Source organism: Aythya marila (genome assembly GCF_965140915.1).
Source record: "Aythya marila genome assembly, chromosome: 4".
Classification (NCBI taxonomy): Eukaryota; Metazoa; Chordata; class Aves; order Anseriformes; family Anatidae; genus Aythya; species Aythya marila.
Genome location: NC_139045.1, coordinates 34,957,877 through 34,981,319, shown reverse-complemented (window position 1 = coordinate 34,981,319; position 23,443 = coordinate 34,957,877). Strand labels below are relative to the sequence as shown.

General features: G+C 41.1%; 1 protein-coding gene across 7 annotated transcripts in view; it reads right to left on the bottom strand.

The window, feature by feature from the left end:
• Positions 1 to 1,265: 1,265 nt before the first annotated feature.
• Positions 1,266 to 23,443, bottom strand: part of ZNF827 (zinc finger protein 827) — a 103,244-nt gene continuing 81,066 nt past the window's right edge. For 2 of the 7 annotated variants that reach the window (XM_082759848.1, XM_082759850.1), the window contains 6 exons: positions 15,178 to 15,315; positions 13,495 to 13,666; positions 11,856 to 12,022; positions 9,104 to 9,295; positions 8,831 to 9,008; positions 1,267 to 5,952 (listed from right to left, as the gene is read on the bottom strand). In XM_082759848.1, the coding sequence (XP_082615974.1) occupies positions 5,145 to 5,952; positions 8,831 to 9,008; positions 9,104 to 9,295; positions 11,856 to 12,022; positions 13,495 to 13,666; positions 15,178 to 15,315 (1,655 nt within the window). In that variant the 3' untranslated portion in view covers positions 1,267 to 5,144. Of the gene's footprint in view, positions 5,953 to 7,329; positions 7,474 to 8,817; positions 9,009 to 9,103; positions 9,296 to 11,855; positions 12,023 to 13,494; positions 13,667 to 15,177; positions 15,316 to 23,443 lie in introns of those variants that run through there. The other 5 variants (XR_014317454.1, XR_014317455.1, XM_082759849.1 and 2 more) reach the window with 5 other exon arrangements.

The window sequence follows — 23,443 nt, the reverse complement described above, 5'->3', positions numbered from 1 at the left end:
GGAGCACAACTGGTATGTTTTTAACACAACACATATTTTAAAACATGGCTCTGAATTAATGACGCCATCCCGCACAAAAATCACTCTACGGTTGAGTTTCTGTCTTTGAGTTTTTTTTCAAAGTCTCTGCCTTAAGCCCTGTTCTGGTGGACTTATGGCAGGTGCAAGATCATAAGAAATAACAAAACTTTTGAAATAATCAAAAATTTTCCACTTTTAAATATTTTTAAATTAACGTAGATGGCATATTCAAAATATATGGAGCTGCAGAATGTGAAGAGGGCAGTTCTTGCCATCTGGAGTGGGTCTAGACACAAACTGAGATGTTCTCTATGACCGCACAAATGTATATCGGTGTGTATATATCAGAAAAATAAAACAGTTCAGGGAAACCTGAGTTAATTGATTAACACTGTGCAGATCTACATGCATGTTATAGCCACCTGCTGGAAAGGACAGTGGCTCCTTATTGCATAAATATGTGCCACCAATACCTCTCTTTGGGTACAGATAAGGTTCCTCTGTCACAAATACAGAAACATGGTTTGGAGGAGGTGGGGTGGGGGGAGCTAGGGGTGGAGCTTAACAGGACAGCTGATATTTTGGTTGAGATTTGGCCTGATCATTTAAAAGAAAGCTAACAGTAAAACACAATGTCGGGAGCAACTAAAGGACTTGCTAGCTGACTTAATTGATAGCTGACTGTGTGTCCAGGCAGGACAATTCAATCCTCTGCTCTGGCCATTCCTAGAGAAATTGTTCTCTTCGGAAGAGAAAGTGGGCAGTACCACAGCACTGCATGCTACACGTCGGGCCACAGGGATGCAAACACTTTGAGAACCAAACGTGTCCCCTCTCCCTCTGCCAGCCCAGATGCTCTTTGACTCACTGTACACATTCTCTGCTTGTTTGGACTGAACCTTTCAACCAACCTCTGAAACCTTTTTCTCAACTCACCTAACAGTTACTGTCATTTACAACAGACCTGTAACAATTTACAGTTACTGTTTTAAAACCATCAAGATACAATCTGCATCTGGTGGATCAATCTCTTGAGATATCTTTCAAAATCAAACCCAAGAACTCGCATGATCAGCTTTTAATTGCTAGGATAACTATAGTTAAAAAAAAAAAAAAAAAGAAAAGAAAACACAACCAAACCAAACCAACAACAATAAACCAACAGAATTTCATTTTACATCACAAGAGGAAAGAGCGTCTCTGTGTGAACACAGTCGACTTACCATTCTAATGTCAACGCTGTAGAAGCCTTCCCTTCACATAAGCAGTCACCAGCAAAAGGAGGACCAGTGGATTCAGCACACGAGCAGTAACAGCACTGCATTCTCTACCAGGTACTGATAGAAGGCCTGGAAATTAACATCCCTCTCCCAGTAGAAAAATACATTTTTTTCAATTGATTAGACCTTAACGCTGTCCCAGCTGAGGGCAAAAGACAATCTGGGTTTATTGAATGTTAACATTAATTTTTATTAATGGATAATTTTTATCTAATGCATACCCATTTTTTTTTCCCCTTGGTTAGCGTTTATAAACTTTTTCTTAAGACGTTAAGTATCTTTTTGTGTTCAATGTGGCCAATAACATCTTTGCTTTCCTGTCTGATTTAAATTGTTGCTAACATCTTACCTCTTTTCCGTGTATCAACTTGTCTTGTTGGAGAATACTCCTCCATGCCTCCCCCCGTAAATCAACCCTAAAATCTACTTAAGGTCTATAATAAGCCAGGAAGGAAAAGAAAAAAGAAACTAAGGGTATAGCCAACCTTTTTAATTAGAGTATATTGTACTTCCAAACTGGATACACTAGAAATTGGCAATGCAACATAAGATGCAAAGGAATATACCAGTTACTGTCAAAATGACCCTGTACAGCCTTATAATGCAAAAAGCTTTATACAATACAAATTTTTATTAATGTACACAAACCTTGACAGAAGGATATCTGAACATAATACAAGTTAAAAAAAAAAAAAAAGAAGAAAGAAAAAAAGTACTGAGAACTTTAACTGAATTACTGAATGGAAAAACACACTACCTTTCATTAAAGAATGCATAGGGATAAACCAGTATGAAATTAGCTTCATGGTGGGGGGAATTTATCAGAACTGTTGGTCTTTATAGTAGGAAGGGGTATCTCTGGAGAACATTCCTTTCTTTAGTCTTGAAACTGCAAACCAATTATTTTAATATGCACGAGCTCTGATAAATACCGTTTTTCTTTTTTTCTTAAAAAAATAAAAACCTCCTAACACACTTTTCCTTACAGAGAAAACTTCTATAACTTACCAGAAAGAATGAATTTATCCTTTCCAAAGTGCTAAACAAATTTCCCAGGTACATTAAACATTACTATGTCAGATACTGCTACAGTGGACCATCGTTGAACACATGGCGTTTGTATGCTGACAGCTCCTTCTTGGAAGTTCCAGCCCTAATTACATTGCAGCTTGAGTTACAGAAAGTAGCCTAGCAATATTTGTACTTCCTCCTCCTAGACAGCTGTACTTTACCTGTTGGTTTGAAAAATAAGCTTTTTGAGTTGGAAGTGTTTCCTCTGCTATGGTGGGGTCAGAGATAGATGAGCTGAGCGTATTGTATAGAACTGGTATAGTTTCCGGATGCAGATTGCATATTTCATGCTGTTGAGATACTCTTTTTTCTTTTTTTTTTTTTTGCCTTTTTTTTTTTTTTTTTTTGCTTTGTGTATTTACTAATAGAGCACTTTCTATTTTGTCTGTACTCCCAGCGGAGTTGCCAGGAGTTCTGATGGAGTAAAGCATGGCAAACAGGGCCCTGAGTTACTTGCATTGTTTTCTAAGGTTTATACATGCTTTGGAACAGATGGCTTTTCTTTACTGCGTAGACAGACAGAACTGCCACATGCTCGTTAGAACCAAAACTGTCTGCTGGAATGTAAACAAAATGGTGGGACTTCTCTGCCCTTCAATTAATAATTCCAAACAATAACTGGCTACTCTTTTGGATGTCTCCCCTTGTAAATAGCTTCCAGGATGTTAAACAGGAGTGCACAGATCAGGATGTACTCCCCGAACAGGGAGAGTTTGGTCATGACAGTGGAGGATGTTTGGCCATCCCAGTGCAAAACAAATGTAGGAATCTTGCTCACAGATTAAATGATGCAAATTTTGCATCAAAAAGTATTTCTACACATGCTTCACTTAAGAAGTAATGAAGATTGAGATTATGTTTCTACTTGCGTGTATGGCTCAGAGCCTTTGTGGACCAGAAATGCCTTCCTGAACTGGGGCACTGCATTAGTGCTGTCACAAACAAGGGACTGGCTCCAACTGGTCTGTCAGGATCTCTCCATCCCACAACAACCTGTAGAAGAAGCTGCCTCAGGACAGCATGAGGGTGGATGGGTAGCACATCAGATGCGCCTCAGCACATCTCTTACAGTGGCTTGGCCAAGGGAGGGAGAGGGGGGACTGAAAAAAGCTAAGTCAGACATCTCCAATACCTGGTGAAAGACAGCGAGATCCAATTCCGAGAGACACCATGGAAAATGATAATCCAGTAAGAAAGCATTCCTGTAAGTCATGCGATAATTCTGAAATGCTTCGTATTTTATACTTCCAATTTTAATGCAGAATATTTTTAATTCTGATCTTTCTTCCTGGATATTAAGTTGTCTATGAAACAAATCAATTAACAGTCAGCTTTTCTTCTTTAAGATTGCTGTTGTCATTTTGAGATTAACAAAGGTTATACAACCAATCCACATTTGCTTCTTCCTGCAATAAAGTGCTACATATAACATGTCATTTTAATGACCACAAAGTAAGAGCATTAAATAAGTATAAAGTTAGCTTCCTAGCAGTGTACACTCTATCAGCCATTAACAAAAAAGAATAAAGTATTACTAATAACATAGAGGGTATTGATAGGACCATAGAATCTGCAAGTACAATTGAAATAGTGAGGGTATAAAAGAGAACTGTATGGTTCAAACAGTATCTTTTTTATAGCTTTATATTTCAAAGAAGTTACTGGTACCTTTTCAAATATACAGTCATATTACCTTCATCCCACAGAATTTTTTCCTTTTTTTTTTTTTTTTTGCAAGTGAGAAACAAACTAGTGCAAGACTAAAGCACTGTGCAAATCTGCCTTTTTTTTTTTAGTCTGAGTATTTATACCCAGAATTTATCCATACCCTTTGTAAAAATCCCCTTTGTTGGATTTTTTTTCCACCATAGATTTCTAGTTATACAAGTTGTTCCTGCAAACTAAAAGGTAACCACTGCATAATACAGCATATATATATCTATACATAATATTTATATGCCCTTTTAAAACATAAGATGTATGCTATGGCCCAGGCTCAGGTGTTTGTTATACCTGCGTAACAGCTGAGAAGAATTGGGCCTGCTGTGTGGGTGTGTAGACTGCATACACTGCATGTGCATGTGCGTGTATACACACACACACACACACACCTTTCATCATCATACTGTCACCCTGCCGTGCTGAAAGCCATTTCTTCCTTATCAGCTCTACCCAAAATCCTCAGACCTTGACAACTCAATACAAGGCAGCAAACAACTAAAGGAAGCTGCAGGCAGCACTGAAATCATGCACCAGGCCACCCTGAACCAAGAGTTACTCCTGCCACAACTCTACAGTTCAGGGGGGCACAGAGTGCAGGGAAGGAGCAAGTGTGTTCAAAGGGGAAAAATAATAATTAAATAAGCCAAGACAAGGGATGTGCAAAAGCAGTGTCATGGCACGCTACAGACAGACTCTCTTTCACACACCCACACGCACACGAAGACCAAAAATAAAATGCATCAATATGTAATCTTACAAGTGCTGATTGCCATTAAGGACACTCTTTTTCAGCTTAACAAGACAAAATAGTTTCTTAGATAAGAGTACTGGGAACATGCCTCTGAAGGTAGAAGTATGCAGTAGGTCACCTCTTGAAGATTTAATAAAGCAGCTTTCATGTCAATGCAATAAGTATACACAAAGCCATTTTCTAAACCTTACTAATGGTATAGTACAAGTGTTCGTTACCTCTTCGGTCTACGGTTTGCAGCAATGTATGTATACCTGCTGGGTTTGTCAGGGTATTTTTGGTACAGAATGGAACTGCCCTCAGACAGTTTCTGCCCTTTCTGTTAGTCCAAGATAGGCAAGGAAGGAGTGTTTAGGTGAAGAGGCACCTCCCGGTGCAGTCTGAGGTCTGGGTGGATGGAATGTGAGATCGTAGTGGTTTTTGGGGAAAAACATTGTTAAAGGAATAAGGTGGGCAAACTCTGAGTTCCAGTATTTATCAAAGCACAGGGAAGTGCCGTTGATGGCCAAGGCTTTCACCGCCAGGTTTGGCTCTGCCCCACCGCTGTGTGCAGCCGACATAGCCACTGTCTGCAGAGCCTGGGAGGCAGACATAACTGAGAGGGGTGACAGGAGGTTTCTGGAGCTGTTCACTGGTAGGAGTGGACTGGCTTCCTTGGAGGTTGAATACTGGCCCTTCTTCTCCTCTTCGGAGCAGTCCCCGTTCTGGTGCTTCTTCACATGGCGGCTGAAGACAAAAGGGTGGGTAGTCTTGAACAGGCACTCATCGCAGCTGAAAGTCTGGCGTGGAGCATGCTTCAGTTTCTTGTGCAAGTTGAGATTGTCTTTGCGTTTGCAGCTGTAGCTGCACTGGTCACAGTGAAAAGGGCGCTCGCCAGTGTGGACACGCACGTGTTCAATCAGCTTGTTGGCCGTCTTGGACAGGTAGCCACACTGGTCGCACTTGTAATGGTTGCCAAGCCGGTGCTCTCGGATGTGCATCTCCAGCTCCAGCTGATTTGCTTTCACTGTCTGGCAGATCCGACACTTGTACTCCATCTTGTAGTGAGTCTTCAGGTGGCACTCCATCGCTGCGGGGCGGTTAGTGGAGTAGATGCAGAACGGGCACCTGGCAACACAGCAGGGAAGGGCAGGGAGAAAAAAGAGGAGTCACTCAGCTGGAAGACCTGCATTCCTGGGTTAACCCCGACAATCAGCCCCTCTCTGACCTACTAAAGCAGAAAAAAAGGCACTTAGCCCTCCCTGTACAGTCTCTTTAGAATATTTGATTGACCTTGACATGCCTCTACTTAGAGTAGCTTTGCCCATTAACGGCAGCAGAGCTCGCTCGTTCCTTGGGAAGCACCGATTCACTCTGAAGGAGCATCCCTTAATCGTGCTGGCTTACCTCCACGGGGCGGCTTCTGCAAAGCAGGCCAGGTTGTGCAGAGTGGCTGACAGGCTCACAGGTGCTTTGTGTAATGACATTCTTAGTGTTTGCACAAAGTCACTTTTGCCATTTTGTCCATTCAGAACTGGTTTAAAATGAATGCTTACAGACGAATATGAAAGCAGCTGTTTAAGTAAAGATGGAATAAACTTGTAATACCACATGTACAGCAAAAGCCTAGAAAATTCCTTTTATGTGACCTTGAACAATAAGCTTGCTGGGTATCCAGCTAGAAACAGCTGAAAGTTGGTCTGCTGGATGATTTGTAGGGATTCCCATTGCTGGGAGATGAGCTAGCCCACGCTCAGAGGGTGTGTGTGCTTGGCAGGGCTTGCCTACAGCTGCCTCTGCCACAGCAGGAATTGTTCCTGTGGGGGAACAGGATGTGGGCTCTGCTTACTCACAGCAGAAAGCGTCCGGACCGGGGTGGACATGGCAAAGGGCCTCACCCCTGGTTCCTGAACCAGGAAGGGCTGAGAAGGCTGGAGCCTTGAAAGCTTGGAAGTGAGCCTGAGCTGAACAAGCCCGGACACCAGCGAAACCAAAGCACACCAGCTCCTGCTTCATATTGTTAAGAGGAAGTTGGTGAAGACAGCTACCTGCCAGGAATCTCTGCTGCATTAAACAAAGCATACTGCCTGCCAGGTCTAGCTCGTGAGCTAAAGGAGCAAGCCTAGATAAAAAGATAGAGCTCGTGCACCTGGCTGCTGTCTTACAGATGCCTCCATCTCCCGCAGGTATGCATTCACCATTTAGCAGGTCTGCCACTTGTGCTCTGTCGTTTAAGATTACTTCTAAGCAGAGATCCTCTTGCTCCATGTTTGTTTTCCCTTGCTACAAATGGTTGCACATACAGATTTAATTTTATCCAGCTAATAATCGAGAGACTCCTGAGCACAGTGAACAATACAGGAGGACAAACAGATAGTAAAACATCCAGACACTTTTCCTGATGCAACATCAAGTACTCTGATCCAGAGAGGGAGCCTGGCACTGAGGCTGCTAAAGCGATTAGCTCTATTGCAACAGAGAACTCAGCTGTCTATACACACATACCTCTCCTGGGCTGGGTGCTCTCTGGATCAGAATCTCAGATTTTGATCTGGAGCTGGAGGAATCATGTTATTTTCTCTTCCCCCACAGCAAACAGGAGACACAAAAATACAATTTACTTAGATCTCTTCAGGCTCTTCTGGATGCCTTAAGAAAAAAAAAAAATCAGAGCTTTTTCTTAGGTGCAGCTTTCAAGGTACCTCATTATTACTTGAGCTGGGCAGGAATAACTTATGTAGACTGAGAAGCCCGTTCTGTCAGGAAGGTCTGAGTCATAGGTCATGGTTTTTCCTTGGTAAATAGAACAGATTCTGTGCAGCTTAAACCCAAAGTGCATTAGACAACTGGTCTGTACATCCAAGACAGACATCCCGTCGTTCTGGCACGCTACTTGTTTCTCAATCTGGTCTTCTTCCCAGATTCAGTCATCACATCTCAAGTGATCACAGATCCCAATTCATGGAACTACTGAGCTGGAGACCAGACGCTGCCTGGCAAACAGAACCAGTTTCACAAACTGCAGAGCAAACTGATAGAGCTGCTCAGGGTGACGCTGAACGTGGTGCACCAGTCACCTGACAGTTACAGCGCACCGAAAACACTGGTTTGCTTAGCCAGGGCAACGCAAGCAGGGAGTCCTGTGCTGAACCCTAGCTGGGCTTGAAGTGGTTCCAACCTCTTTTTCCTGCAGCAGCTGGAACAGAGACCAGGGGCATACATCTTGCATAATGTCACATTGCCTGCGCGCAGAGAGCAAGCATATGGCCCCAGCAGTCACTCCTTCCCTCAGGGGTCCAACTTTGACATACGGGCACACTCGCTCGCTAGAAACATTGCTCTGCACCAAAAGACCTTAGAAGCAGCACTCTAGCCAAAGACAAAAGGTCTTTTTTTCTTAAGAGTGTGTTACTTGTTACATCTTAATTTATACAATAGAGATTATTCTGTGGCATGCAAACCAAAGCAGTGAGCATCAAAATTGTTAGCTGCTGGAGAGGGCTGACTTTGCATTAGCATCTACAAGGGTTATAAAGCAACTGAGAGATCTGATTTTGGGAAGCTGATGTCATACGTAGCTGCACAGATCATACAGGATTTAGTTTCTTTGAGCCAGGTGCAGAACAGAGAATGCGCTGTGTGCTCTACTTTGCTCCAATGCCTTCAAAAAAAACCCTCTTAGTTTCACAGCACCTCTGTGCAGTACTGCCTCATTCTTTTAGGATCCACGCTGTCTCCTATTTGACTTGAAATGGGAAAGGGCCATACTTTGCTACAGCTCTAAAACCAGTGGACACTAGATCTACTACTAGCTATCTACTATAATGATGTAAGCCATTGTAAGGCAACTGTAAAGGACTGGGCTTATATTATCTAAATAAAGGAAGCCCCAAATCTGGATTCCCAGACATTTAGCTAATCTTTTCTAGTTGACTTCCTTTTGTCCTATCCCCAAAGTATTAAAGATGCTTAACACAGTAAAAGTTTGTGTACTTGCTTTCCTTACTTGAGCCCACCGGTGGGGACAGTGTGGCATTTCTTGTGCTCCAATAATTGCTCAGGTGTCTTCATGAACTTGTGGCACACATCACACTCAAACATCCGTGTGATCAGGTGGATTTGCAGATGGCGCTCAAACATATTTTTTGTTTTGCAGACAAAGTTACAGAAAACGCATTCAAAGCCTGAAGAATGAAAAAGAGAAAAATGCATTCCTCATATCGTGGCCGGATTTACTGCACAGAAGGTGACAGTTTGTGTTTGTTTAATAGGGTATTACCTTTCTCTGACTTCTCTTCAGTATTCAGTGAGGTCTGAGTACCAGGCACTACAGAAATGACTAGCAGGTTGTTTGAACCTTTATTTTTTGGAGTTACATCTGCATCTTCTTTGCTGTTGGCAGAGTCACTGAGCGCTGACAGCGAAGATGAAGATGGACTGTTAGATTCACTGGGTGTCTTCCTCTCTTCAGCTGAAAAACAGGAATAAAGAGCAATAACTAGTACAGCAAATTAGATGAAAACTCAGTTTTAAATTTCAGAAAAAAAAATTATTTATACTTAAAGTTAATCCAAACTTGCTTCTAAACAAGTCTGAAATCAATTAATTGGTTAAGGAAGCATCATAATTTCACCTCCTTCCATTTTATAAGTGTTTACAGTAGTATATCTCTGTTTTTCCTAGAATGTATTCTGTCTGCAATGGCATGAGCCCTTGTCCATCGTATTCTGCTGCAAGTCAAAAAAACTGGATGGGCAAATCATTACTTCCCATCCATGTGTTGGTTTATTCAGAGCTGTGTTAATACGAACTGTTAGCAAAGTCTGGTTTTATCTACAGGATAAAGTCCCCTGATAGAGGCGTCTGCAAAGAGCAGTGTGTGCCCAGCTTTAAACTCATGAGCGGCACCTTTAAGTAAGTCTGAGATAAAAATGTAGGAATGCACTAATGAAATCTGATGACCCAAGCTGTCAATAGGGAGGATGACTGGGATATCATACAGAAAGATTCACTGACCTTGGGGACCAGAGTAATAGAAATGGAATGAAATTTAATAGTACAGAGTACAAGGCTATGACCTGAAGGGCCAGTAACAAGAATTTTTGCTACAAATGAGGAGTGCTTAAGTTGGAAACAGTCAAGGAAAATAAAAGAAGAATTTGAGCAGAACATGGGATGAATATGAGCTATCAGCATGGTAGAGCCTCCAAGGAAAGTAAATATGATCACAGAATGTTATTGTCTGAGTTATTCCCAGTAGCTGCTGCTGTTTTACGCTACCACCATTACTTATTTCATTTCAACAAATCCACCACGTATGGCAGTGATTGTGTATGTCAAGAGCAGGGATTCTAACAAGAACACACACAGTGAGGGATTGGTACAGTAAGAAAAGAGTATTTCTTGTAAGAAAAGGCTCTACGAACATTTAGATGGGATTAAGTTGTTCTCCAGGAATATACGAAGGAATAAATACAGTGGGAGGGCCGAAGAAAGGTGGAAGGGCAAGAGGTGGACTGCTGTTTCAGATTGAAGACAGTTCTGGCACAAGAACAAAGTATGTGTGTTCTGATTATCAGTAAGACACATGCTGGAAATTTTAGAAAGGTACCTAATCTTTAATGCCAGAAAATCTGCAGCTGCCTGTCAGTTGGAATAGCTGGTCTGAAACAATTCTACTTGCTTGAAGACATCTGCCAAGACCCTTATGAACAGATCTTTTATGACTCAGTAACCTTACAGGGTAAGGGGCTGGGGTCAAGTGACCCACAAAATCCGTTCTACTTTTTTGCCTCCATATTTGCCATATGTGTAAGCCCTTGCTGAACTGCTTGCTGAATGGCTCATTTTGACAGGGTGAATGAGGAACAAATAATTAAAAGAGAGGCTTTAAAAGACAAGCAGCATCTCCAGTCTTTTAGCCATGAGAGAAAGATGCAATTGAGTACAGCTCAGTTTTGAGCTTTCCATGTGGATGGCATTTCTCCATTTGCCTTGACTTCCTACATCTGAAATAGAGATAGGTTAAGTTTGGGTGAAGACAGAGTTGTAAGGGAACGCTAACACCTCAGATAGCAGGGAGATGGGAGCAGTGTTGTAGTGCTGAGAGCTGTGCTGGCACAAAATCCCATGAGGGCCTTCCATTCCAGTATTTCTGTAGGGACATTTAACTTATGTATTTGTAAGCACAAACAGCTGCATTCCACTCTCCTTTCTCCTTCTCCATATTCCTATTTTCCCACTTTTATCCCTGGAGGATAAAAGGAGGCGCAATTTAACAATGGGAAAATTGTGCAGGATGCAATTCAGCTTCAGTATTGTCAACACAATTATTAGTAGCTTGTGATAGCAAAGTCCTTCTGCCTAGCGTTATAAGAGAAATTAATTAAAAGCATTCTAATTTTCTTCTCCCTAAATTATTCCAGACTTCATTAGCTGGACTACGCATGTGGAGCTTGTTTGAAAACTGCTGTTGCTCTTATCTTTGGCTATTAAGTGAACAGGACCAAGGAGACTTGGTCTGGTATTCAATATAAAGTTGCATTTAAGGCATTGCTGAATCACAGTGTCGGCTAGGCATCAACATGATATTCCAACCTGACGGACTGTGGAGGTGAACAAACTGAAGACCAAAGCTCAATATTTTGTGTGTTACAAACTTAGAGCCAGGTATGCATAATTAGCACTCAAAGTCACCTTATCATCTCTGAAGTCAAACCAGGATTTTGATGAAAATTTAAACCAGTCAAAAAACCACAAACAATGTATGCTGACTTCAACCAGGGAGGGGATTTGGGGGATGTGAGGAAGGAAGGCTAAGTAGTCCTTCATTTATTCCCCTAAGCTTGAAAATTGATCTGCACTACCAGATTATTTGCCTGGCTGGAGTCCAATTCACTTCAGCTTTGAGAGATCAGGCCTTAATTAGCAAGCATTTCAGTGAAAGTAAAAAGAGTGCTGATGGCAAGTGTGAAGGTTGCACCTAAAAAGCAGGGAAGAGATCACTGCAGCTGGGAGAGGGGGATCATCACCTGTGTGCTTGCTGTTGACATGAGCCTTCATATCTGCCTCTTCCATGGTGACAAAATCGCACGCGGTGCAGCAGATCGAGAACATCCACTGCTCTTTATCCACGTGGAGGGACATATGACTGACAAACTGGACGTTCATCTCTGTCTCAAACCCACACACATGACAGCTGCAGGCAGAAGGGAATTCAAGAGTAAGCAGGATTAAAAAATAAAGCACAAACAGAAGCACATTGCCCTTCCCTTCATTTTCGCAAGAAAAAACTCACTGCACAGATTTATTTTCTTCCTCACTGTTGAACGTTCACTGGAAAATTCTTTTGTCTGCTGAACTGCCTTTGAACTGATGGCCATGCCAACGTGATTAAGGGCAGGCACAATGCAACAATCCTGTACATGCTATAATGATGCTAAATAATCATAAAGTTAATTAAAAACTACAGATTCCAGATGCTGCGCATCACCTAGCTGATTCCTTTGGGCAATAAGAGGCATTGCAGCCTTGCCAAGATGTTTAGTATGGCTGATACACTGACAAACGGAGAGCTTGCTGCACACTCCAGGAGTTATTTTCAAGCCCTGGAATGGTTCCCGTGCCAAACTGGGATCCTGTGCAAAACTGCCTGGCAGTTTCAGTGTAAGCAAGTAAAAATGGGTTCAAACATTTCTTATGCTTGACTGGAAAACAGCAGTCATCAGCTATACAAATAATTAGCAAGGAGACAGATTTCACAGCCAGTGCATAAACAGAGTGATGTTGAGAGGCAACGGAAGGGACCCTTTAATTTAACTTTTTGTGCAGAGTCCTCCTCTTGTTTTGATTAGGCCATTAACATTTAAAACAAGCCAAAAACATTAAAAAGGCGTATACTCTAGGGCACTATTTTGCCTTCCCAGGGGAAAGGACTAGATAATCTAATCCAGGAGGTCTTATTTATTTCTTACTTCTATGGTTTTGTAATTAAATCTGCTCTTGGCATTTTGACTGAAAGTAAGAGTGATTTTGTAGTCTGCTTGGCCACTAGGGTACATATCACAGTTTGCAGAACACGCAACAGTGCATACAAGGAGAATGTCCAAACAGCCATTTTATCTGGGCAATTCCTTTCAAGTTTCCGGGTAAATTCTCCTGAAGATCTTCTTTTATCATGTTGGTCACAGAACGTATATACCTCTAGCAAAGGAGGGAAATGTGTATGTAGTCATTATAATTATTTTAAAACTTTATTCTGTGATTTCATAGATTTGGCGGAAAACAGTGGAGCTAACAGAGACAACTGGAAGCACAGCACTTTACATTTGCCATGAATCTGTGTATACAATGGGATATTTTGAAGCACAAAACTTAAATGAAAAGTTTATGAGGCTTCTTGGAGCCCATCTGCCTCACACAGCCATTAAAAAACAACTACAAAACACACCAAAAATGTCAGTCCTTCCCAATGGCCATCCAAGTCAAACAGCACAAGGCAGCCACATGGGTTTTGCTGCTTAGCTCGAAGTCAAATACGGGTAAGCCAAATACTTTGAGAGCAGTTCCACCCGGCGACACCAGAAGGGTGGCCCTGTAACACCGCCTTAGCAGGCAGCTAAGACATTCAGATTCCAGTGTCTGGTGCACAGCCCTCGTCTGGGTCCTCACCTGTAATAATAAGGGTGCTTCTTTCCATCACTGCCTTCAGAAGTGACAGCGCTGACAATGTCCTCAGTGTCTGTACTCACCAGCTTCACAGAATGGACGGTCAGGTGTTGGTTCAGATTAGCACGGCACTTAGCAGCATAGGGGCACAAGTGGCATTTGTATTTTCTCTCTTCTGAGAAAGAAACAGAAAACTTTCAATGTATATTTCATATTGAAGCAAGCGATTTTCAAAGCTTCCAAATATGCATTCTTTGGAGTCTCTCTGAGCAACTTCCTGAATGAGGTACTTTGGAAGCTTGGCACTTTGCAAAGTTATAGTTCACAGCAATTACTCAGAAATAAGAACTCATCCAGAGGTAGTTTAGGGCTAGGCTGTTTTTTGTTTGTTTTTGGTTTTAACATGTTCTACCATTTGTAGTCAGCTAATATAAAACCTCATAAACTGGAAAACTGGGGTAACTGCTGCTCTGAGAGCTGCAGCAGAGCCAGTACAGAAACAGGTCAATAAGCTACACCTACTTCCTTTACCTAGCGTCTTTTATTTGATTTTTGGGCCCAGTTATTCTTGAGGTTGCCCATGTGATCGCTTGCAGAGAGTTGATGGTTTTGTATTAAAATCTGAGAGTGGGGAGAAAAGGGAATGCTGCATCATCAGGCCAATTCTGAACACAAGCAAACCAAAAAACCACTCAAAGAGCAATTAAAGAAATTAAACACAAGTTTTGCTGCTTCACAACTGTTAAAATAAAAATTATTTTAAATTAAGCATTTCTAAATCCTGGCAGCGATCTTTTTGTGCATGCCAGGCTTCATTTTGTGAAGAGCTGATTAATAAAACAACCAAACATTACATCAGCTTTTACAACATTTCCCTTTGAAGAGCTGCTGCTCTAAATTTGAAATATAATATTACAAATGTTAGGGGACCAAATTCAATAGAGAAGCTTTGGATTAAGAAAACCCCATAAAGCTAAGGAGCAAGGAGCATCTGAACCTTTTCAGCATTGCTATACTAAATGACACGGCTTATACTGGCATTATGCCAACAGTATTTTTCAGCACCGCATCAGAAATTCTTGCTTTCAAGTCTTAACTTGTGCAGTGCACCTCAGCAGGCCGACGAGGCCCATCTTCTGCATCAAAACTCTGCTAGTCTCAGTGGATTTGATGCTGATCGGATTTAAGAAGGCTGGTATGGGGTAGAACAGCCCGTGTTCCTCTCAGAAGAAGTGAATGATGAGAGCAAAGGTGAGTGACAGATCCTAAATCTTTTTGGTTTCACCACATCTGAAACACCAAGGCCAAATCTGTTGTTGTTAAGTAATGTTTAAAAAGCTCATCAGGTGAATGTAAAAAAGGCCAGACAAAGGCTGCGTCTTCGGAACTGTGTTAATGGTTTTGATTAAACAGCTGAGGTCTACACGCAAGTCTACTGGAACCTGGACAGACTTGAACTTGTAGATTTTGTAAAGATTAATTACAGATAGGCTGTAAAGAAATGTTAGTTAACTCTCTGTGCACCACTGCTATGACATTCTGGCCTGTTTCTGGGCTTGGCTCTACTCTAGGTGCAAGAAGCTGATAGCTCCTTCCACACACACTCCTCTCCTTACCTTCTCCCCAGGCCACGATGAACATGTGGATTTCCTCAGTGCTGCAGAGAACAACAGAGCATCAGCTTACCTGTGTGCAGCGAGAGATGTCGGGACAACGTCTGCTGTCGGCCAAACACTTTTCCACACACATCACAGGGGAAGAGCTGGTCGTTAAATTTCCAAGATGGCAATCCATTTCCTGCCTCCAACCCCAGCTTTTCTGCTTCTATGCCCAAAAACACAAACGGAAAGTTGTACTTTAATAACTGTAAAGACTCTCAGATTTCACCCAGCAGAGTCCTGTAGGTGTCATTTAAACACAGCACTTCAGGTATGTGCAGCGTAAAGTGGCACACAAGTTCATGTAAAAAGGAAACTTTCCCAGTGGTGGAAAGAAAGTTAATCTTTCATACAGCATATTCCATACATATTCTAAAGCAGAATACTTAAAAGCTAGATGTAGAATTAAACCAGATTATGTAAATAGAGAAAGTCCAAGTGAGCAGTGCAAAGCATTAGCCTCCAATTCTGATTTTGTGGAGAGACCCCTCCTTTGGCTTTTTCAATCACCCACTTTTGCCTGGTGGATGAAGAAGACCTGGTCTGAGCTGGTGGTTTATTTTCCACTGGATTATTACTCACAGCTGAAGGAAAACTTCCAACCCTTTCCTATTGATGCAGAAACTGCTGCAATATGAGCATCTTCCACTGAGGGAGAGCAGAAGATTGCTCAGACAAAAGCTAAGTGAAGAGAGCCCAGCATGCCAACGAGCGGGTGGCATCTGGCGTAAGCTCTAACCAGCACCTGTGGCCCTCAGGCATCAAAATCCCCAACAGTTTAGAGGGCTGTCCACTGAAAAACTCAGACCCACAGACAGCACTTATCTTTAGAGAAGTGTTTTTAATTGTTCCAAGGACAGAGAGAGTCTGCTGTACAAAAGAACAAAACAAAACAAAAAACCTCCACACAGCATAAAATACAGACATAAATGCACTCTGTAAAGATGCAGAGAGAAAAAGACTGAAAGTGAGGAAGACAAAAAACGTACACAGTGCTTCAGGAGGAAGATAAAAGCATGACCAGTTTTGATCTGGACAGAAGGGAGCAGGAAACCGATAGAGACTGAAGAGAGCAGTGATACTACTTAGACCTATGAGGACTTTTGCTAAAAGGCTGCCAACTTCTACTGGACTGATGAAAGATGCAACGTGCAGAGCACCCTTCTCTAATCCCGCATCGCCTGTGACACTGCTGCCCAGAACTAATTCCCCTGGTGCACGTGTGATGGAGGGAAGCCATTTGGCTGGTATTTTCAAGTACACAGAAGGAGAACAGGAGTGTAAAAATATCTTACTGAGCTTAAGCTGCTACCTTGGAGGTTGGTACAAAACAGTGAAATCTTCATCCAGTGCAACACTGAGGAATAAATGCCCACGTGTACAGGCAGCAGCACCTACCACTGCAAATCTGGTTAGTATGTCTGGAAGAGTCTCTCATTCACAGATAGGCGTCCATCTCACTACTGTGATTTAGGCAAATAGTTGTCAAATACTGTAATTAATTTAAATGATAACACAAACAGTGCCTCATTTAGGGCTGAGATTGCACACAGCAAGTTTATGGATGGTTGTATTTGCCAGCCTGGTTTCAGCTCCTGTTCCTTCCTCCTGTGACCTTGTGTGTGTACAATGGTCAGCACAACTCAGAAATTACGAGGCACCTCTGAGTACTACCATCCAACAACAACACAGTGGTTCTTACAAAATTTCTAGTCATGAAACAAGTCCTGCCTCTTCAAAATAGTCACTTAGTGAAATTAAAAATGGAAGACCCTTGCCCCCACCCCCTAAGGGACCGTGACCCTTAACCTCCAGGAACTCGAACAACAAATGATTCTTTTCGTTACCATCCTCGAATTCAAAACAATGGAAAAATCTGACTCTGTACTAACATTACAGTTATTTCAGCAGAGCTTCTTGAGTACATCATTGAAACAGTGCTTTAAAAGAGGCACGTGGTAATAATTATAAGAGAAGGTCACACAGGTGCAGGTTGCTTCAATATGGTCACAACAAAAATGAATTAATTGGGACACATACCAAACAAGTAGGCTCAATTAGAAGTAAATAAGTCTCTTAACAATTCATTTCAGCATTAATCATCAGCCCGCTTTTATCACTTAAGGAGGAGAAATATCCTCTTCCCCCTGGCAGATTTATAGCTATCAGTTCTGGGAAGCTCATAGGAAGTTGGAAAAATATCAACCTTCTGGTTATCTTGAGCTGGTGAAAGCTAGTTCTTCACAAAGCGGCTGCGTATTTTTCATTGATGCAAAAGAGGATACTGTAGGTGTTTTGAAAGTACTTCTGTTTACTTTAAAGATTTATTCCTGGAGTGAATACTTCCGAACTACACTAACTACATTAACAGTTAGTGTAAAGAAGCACTACCTACAGTGCTTCTTTCTTCCCTTTCTGCTGAATCTTCTCTCTACAGCAAAGTGCTTTTTCTTTTCAGCGAGCTTCTTAGTTTGTTCATGGCAAACCAGAGCTGGTCTCTGGTGCAGCAGGAGCCTCAGCACTTTGTGGGAGATTTTTCAGCTCCGAGGGAAACCACCTATTCCTACTCGCCTCACCCTCTGGAAAGCTCTGTCTGCAGCCTGGACACTGAAGCCCTGTGTCCACGTGGTGGTCCAGAAATCTTCCCAAAACACACACAGTACCTCACCTGGCCAGTGACCTGAGAATCAGGTGAGTCAACATCCACATTCAGTCCCTGGGCTCTGTCTCTAGTTAATGCCAGGGAATGGCCTTTTCTGTGAAGCGAGTACACGTCCAGCGACTCTGAGACCGTAACACTGCTTTGTGCACAGCGTTCCCTGTGCGTCCCAAAGCGTTTACCAAGAAAGCATCGTTTTAAGAATACTTTACACAGAGGGTCATGCAGTGGCCAGAAGGAAGATGGACTGAGACCAACTAACATCAAATAATAAATCACCATTGTGAGAGATGCCTCATAGAAATCCATCTTCCACCAAGACATTCCCATACTTAAAAAATAATAATAAAAAAAAAAAAGACCTGACATAAGTTTTCTTCTTTAAACATTCAACAGCAAATTCCAAAGCATTTGTGTTAAAAAAAAAGGACAAAATAATACTGAAATTATTAAATAACTAAGAGGCTGCATAGGTCTTGGAGTTTAAAACAAAGTATGCTTAGTAAAATGGAAGGCCTCCAAGTTCTTCAGTACATCATTAAAAAGTAATAGTTTAAGACTCGGTATATTAAGGGTTAGTAATAAAATTATTTTGAAATAGTTTTGCATGAAAGTTTTAAGACCTAGATTTTTTATTTTTTTTTAATAAAAAAGTAAAACTTCATGAAATTTAGTGAAACACATTTTTATGGTCACCTTTCCTGCCCTTCTGAATCACCTGGCATCACTTCCCTACTAACCCCAAGTCAACTTCATAACAAGTACCTGTATTAAAGCCAACCATTCCCGACGGGGTTAGAAAGAGCTGGGACTGTCCCCACTTCAAGTTTCCCTGTGGTGAGGGTACGGCAGATAACAGCTGCAGAAATGTTGCTTCATCCCTCCCCTTGCCCCTTCAAATAGATTAATTTCTGGTAGGCAAAGCCCAGTGGCTTGAGCTAATTACTACCTACCCCTTTCCTAAGCTGTTAGTGATAATTCTGAACATGTGTGTATTTTCAGTTTTCACATTTAGCAGTGAACTCGTTTGTTGTACCCTCAAAGTGGTAATACCGCTCTGAAGAGCGCGTTAACCACCCCTTCTGAAAAGCCTTAGTCTGACTTCTGACAAATGCCGAGAGAGGATACCGTACCTGGCTGAAGCTGTAAATGAAGAGAACGAAGTGTGACCTGAATGCATAAGTACCTGTCTAGAGTCACTAAATCAGCACTGTGACTGCTAGAAGCTCTCACATAGGAAGAAACTTCCCAAGAGACTGGATTTGGGCTCTGATACGTTGTACTTTGATTACTTATTTTCTTTTACTTAGCTTGTGTGTTTTTCAATTACTGCTTCACGGTGCTTTATACTGCATTGTATTTCAATCTGTGGTTCACTGCAATGCTTAGCTTTGTAACTTTAGACCAATAACTGAAAGAATGAAACCACTATTTAACTGAAAAATATAAAGATAAGAAAACAACCAAAATATATATGATGAAGCATTTTTCAAAGAAGATAAATTGATGTTTATAACCACTGCTGGTTTACTGTCTGCTCTGACAACCTACTCACTGAAACTCACTGAAACAGCTGCTTCTCCGTTTCATCTTCACAACTCCGTAGACCTCAGAAGCAACAAACTCCACAAGGACAGATCCTTAGAGTCACAGAGAATACTATAGATAAAAATTAAATAGATCGTCCTCTGCAATAAGCATTCCTTAAAAAGGTAGAAGTGAGAGAGAGGTGCTGATGAGACCTAGCAAGGAAGGTCAACATGTATCATCTCCATTCTTCTGGGAGCGTGTATCACATTTACACCTTGGGTTATTCAGGCAGTTTGATACCACGTAGACAGTCAAGAAGAAATCAAGTGATTTTTAAAACGAAGTGAGCAGAAATTCTGTGAAGGGAGAAAGCAGAGAGTGGTGGTTGGACTATTTTGATCAATCCCCCTTGCAAGCAAAACGTGATGAAGAAAACAAGTTAGATGCCTAGAGGAACTGGTGGCAGAACGGTCACACGGGACAGCTGAGCACTAAGAGGTAGAGATGGCCGAACTCACAACAAGAAACGAACTGGGAAAAGGTAGATAATAGCTGATGCAAAAAGAGGGAAAACGAAATGTGCAATACCTCCCTCCTCATACTCCTCAGGGAGGAAACGATGAAAAGTATATGAGATGTAGAAGGAAGCTCCCAAGGGAGAAAGCATCTAAAAAACTCCACAAAAACAGAAAATGAATAAACTGACCAGCAAACAGTGCTGGATAAAGTAACCAGGTTTCTATGATCCTCATGGCTAGAGGACCTACACAAATAGTAGTGCAGATGTTCCATGACAGGATACCTCAGCTTGGCTGTGGAAAACTTAGGCAATTCAACAGTCACCAGATAACTTTTGGTTCCTACCAGCCTGAAATGGATTGCTGCTAGCCTGTCCGCCACCTTTCAAGTACCTCACTGTTACCCAGGAAGTAAATACACTGTATGCAGCTGAATCGGAACGTCACAAGAGCTTGTCCCATTCGTAAGGTTATTTCTATTTTGTTGCATCTAAAAAAGTAGAAGTTCAAGAAATGATTTATTCAGAAACAAGGCATTCAGATCAGGCAATCACACAAACTTTAAAAACACTACTACTAACTACTACACTCTAAAAACGCTACTTTAAAAACACGTATTTGGTCACAGTTTTTTTTTTGTTTGTTTGTTTGTTTGTTTGTTTTTTCCTTCTTCCTCTGCTTTTCTTCCATGTTATTATGTCTTTTTGCTCTCTGCAGTGTCCACATCATCAAAGATGCATTTTACTGCTTTGGAGCCTTCCACCTACGTGTTCATCTATCACCTCTGGCAAGCACACAGTATTTAAAAATCAAGAACTTCTTTTGTGCAATATGTAATTAAGGCTTTGCTGGAAGCTTGTTTGCTGAAAGCCTGAGAAGGGCTTGCAAGCTCAAAAATATATTGAGTGTATGAAATTGCAATGCTCCAGATACTATATATCTTACTCCCTTCCCAACTTACTTTCACAAAGGTTTTATTTGTGGCACCAGAACTCTTATTTCTAGTAAGTCAGTTAAAATAAATGGTGGAATCCTTCCAGATACTGAAGTTCTTAAGTAAGATATGTCTTGCTAGTTATCTAAGGGATCTGTGATCCTTAGTGGTCCTGCAGTCTTCATTTGTCACTGCCAGCGTCACAGCAACCTGTCTGGTCTTATTTTGGGATTTATCTTTTACTGTGAGCAGACTCATCCACTATTAGCCAGTGATAAGCAACAGCTTTTTGGCATAAAAACAAAAATCTGTGCTCCCCATAAAACTAAATAAGAAAAACGTATATAAATAAAAACAAGGTTCAGCTGAAATTCCAAGCTGTTTTGCCTGACACCTTTGTGTGCTTTCTTTTAATGACTTCTTGTAGCTATTAAAGGCAGTAAGTGCTGCAATACCAGTTCAGGGGCATCTGTTCAGACAAACCCAAGTCCTCTTGCTTGTGTTCTGGCTGGCCAGAGGTGAGCCTGCGCAGCCTGGGAGCCGTGTAGTGCTGGCAGCAGGGCCCTGTGCCCAAGCTACCGAGTTTGAAGCATGAACAAAGGAAGGGCCTATGTAACCCTGCATCAGATAGTAGAAGTTATTTTGGGAGTTTTTAATAACAACAGCAATAAATAATAATAATAATAATAATAAAAATTACTACCCAAATATACAAACTGTAATTCCACCTGCAAGGGGACTTGTACTTTTTATTTCATAAATCTTGAAAACCTGCACCCAATCTGTCTGAATGACACACAAAAAAAAAAACGCACAGAGGAAGCACAGGACCCCTCATTGCTAAATAAAGCAACTTTACCAACTAAGTTACAGGCTCTTATTTATTTATTTTTTCTTAAATTCTTCAGAACTAATTAACATTACTATAGAATATGGCAAAAGATAGTCAGTGTTATGGTAATTTAAAATCCTTGATATGGGAGAAAATAGAATCCAAACGACTTTATGTATTAGAAGTGTGGTGCTTAAGTTGTTCTTTCTGAAGCCATCGAGCAACAAAACTTGGAAGTATTTCAATAAAGAGTTTGCATAACCCACAAAAAGAAACATTAATATCATGCATTGAGTTATTCCAAATGCACAATGATAGGTGACAACACTTGAGAAGATCACTGAGAACTGATAAAGATGCTGTTTTTTGTGGCGAAAAAAAAAAAAAAGGAAAATCGAAAGATTAAAAAGAATAAAATCCATATTATGACAAAGATAAGGTAGGGGTACACTGACTTCAAAGCACATGTCCACTTCCCACCCTTGTTTCAAAATCAACTCCTCTTACAGCTTCACTTATGAAACAGAGAACTTCTGACCAAGCACTGAGGTTTGGGATAATCTTCAGCTGCATTATCAAGGTTTCAGATTTGCTTTTACTGTATGCTTTAAACTCAAAACTTTAGAAACAACCAAGAAAACAGAAATTTCCTTCCCAGTTCAAAACTTAAATCAGTCTGTTTGTAAATTCTGTGAAAGGTGGCTGGAGTTGCAGATTTTTAATAAATCCTAAAGCTGCAATAATTTCCCAGGCATTTCTTGAAATACATTGCTTTGCAAAATAAGGCCTTGAGCTGTAATTTCTGACCAGAAAAGTAGTGGTCATGGAAGAGTCCATCTCGCTCACTGCACAGGCTCCAGCAGTTCCTTTATCATTCAGTTACCACAGTGAAGAAAGTCAGCTTGGTTTCATAACTGTAAGTGAGATAATGCAATATGGTCCACATGGAAACTGGTTTATTTCTTAGACAGAGTTGAGACATTGCAAGAAAGGGAAAGAAATTTGCAGCAAATTCCCCCAAATTGTGTTTTTGAAAGCTTGTCTGCTCATTGTCAGCCAATAGAGCTATTAGTCCCCTGAGTAGCAAAAAGCTCCATCAACATAACTTTTTCTTGTTTAGAAATAATAGCTATTATAAATAAGTTAAATTTTGTATCTATTGTCAGAGAAAAAATTTATAATGTGCTCCCTGTTGTCCTATGCTTTATTTTAATAGAATACTACAACATCCCCCTGAAACTCTCTCCATGATAGCTGCAAGATGCACCACAATGAATTTGCATAAGCCCCCCCTCCAATTCACTCTCAAGCAGGTGGCCCTCACTTTTAGCTCCTCCATTTACACCATTTGTAACAGTTATTTTGGGTGCTACAATAGTGAATACAAATGAACTTACGAAAGTATAATTTGCTCCTATTGCCTATTATTTTTTAAACACAGTTGATTAATTTCTGTATTGCCAATAGGTTTCTACCCTTTGTGTTTCTTCCCTACAATTCTGTTTAAGACACACTTTCTAAGAAACACTTTTAGACATGATTCAGTGACTGCCATGCGTATTTAGGACTGTTATCCTATGTGTATACATTTATTTTTGTCACTCTGCCAATTTCTACTTGCAAGTCCACCTGAAGTGGGGGCTTTTCTTCCACAGAGAGGAAGTAATAACACATTTAGGGCACTTTGCAGAGTCTAACACTTGTACTCCATCCAGGATTCAGATACAAATAAAGACAAATTGGCCTTTTGATTACATTTTTCTTTTCGGCTCCCTGCATCCTTTCTAGAGGAGTAAGGAGTTGTTTAGTAGGGGAATTGTA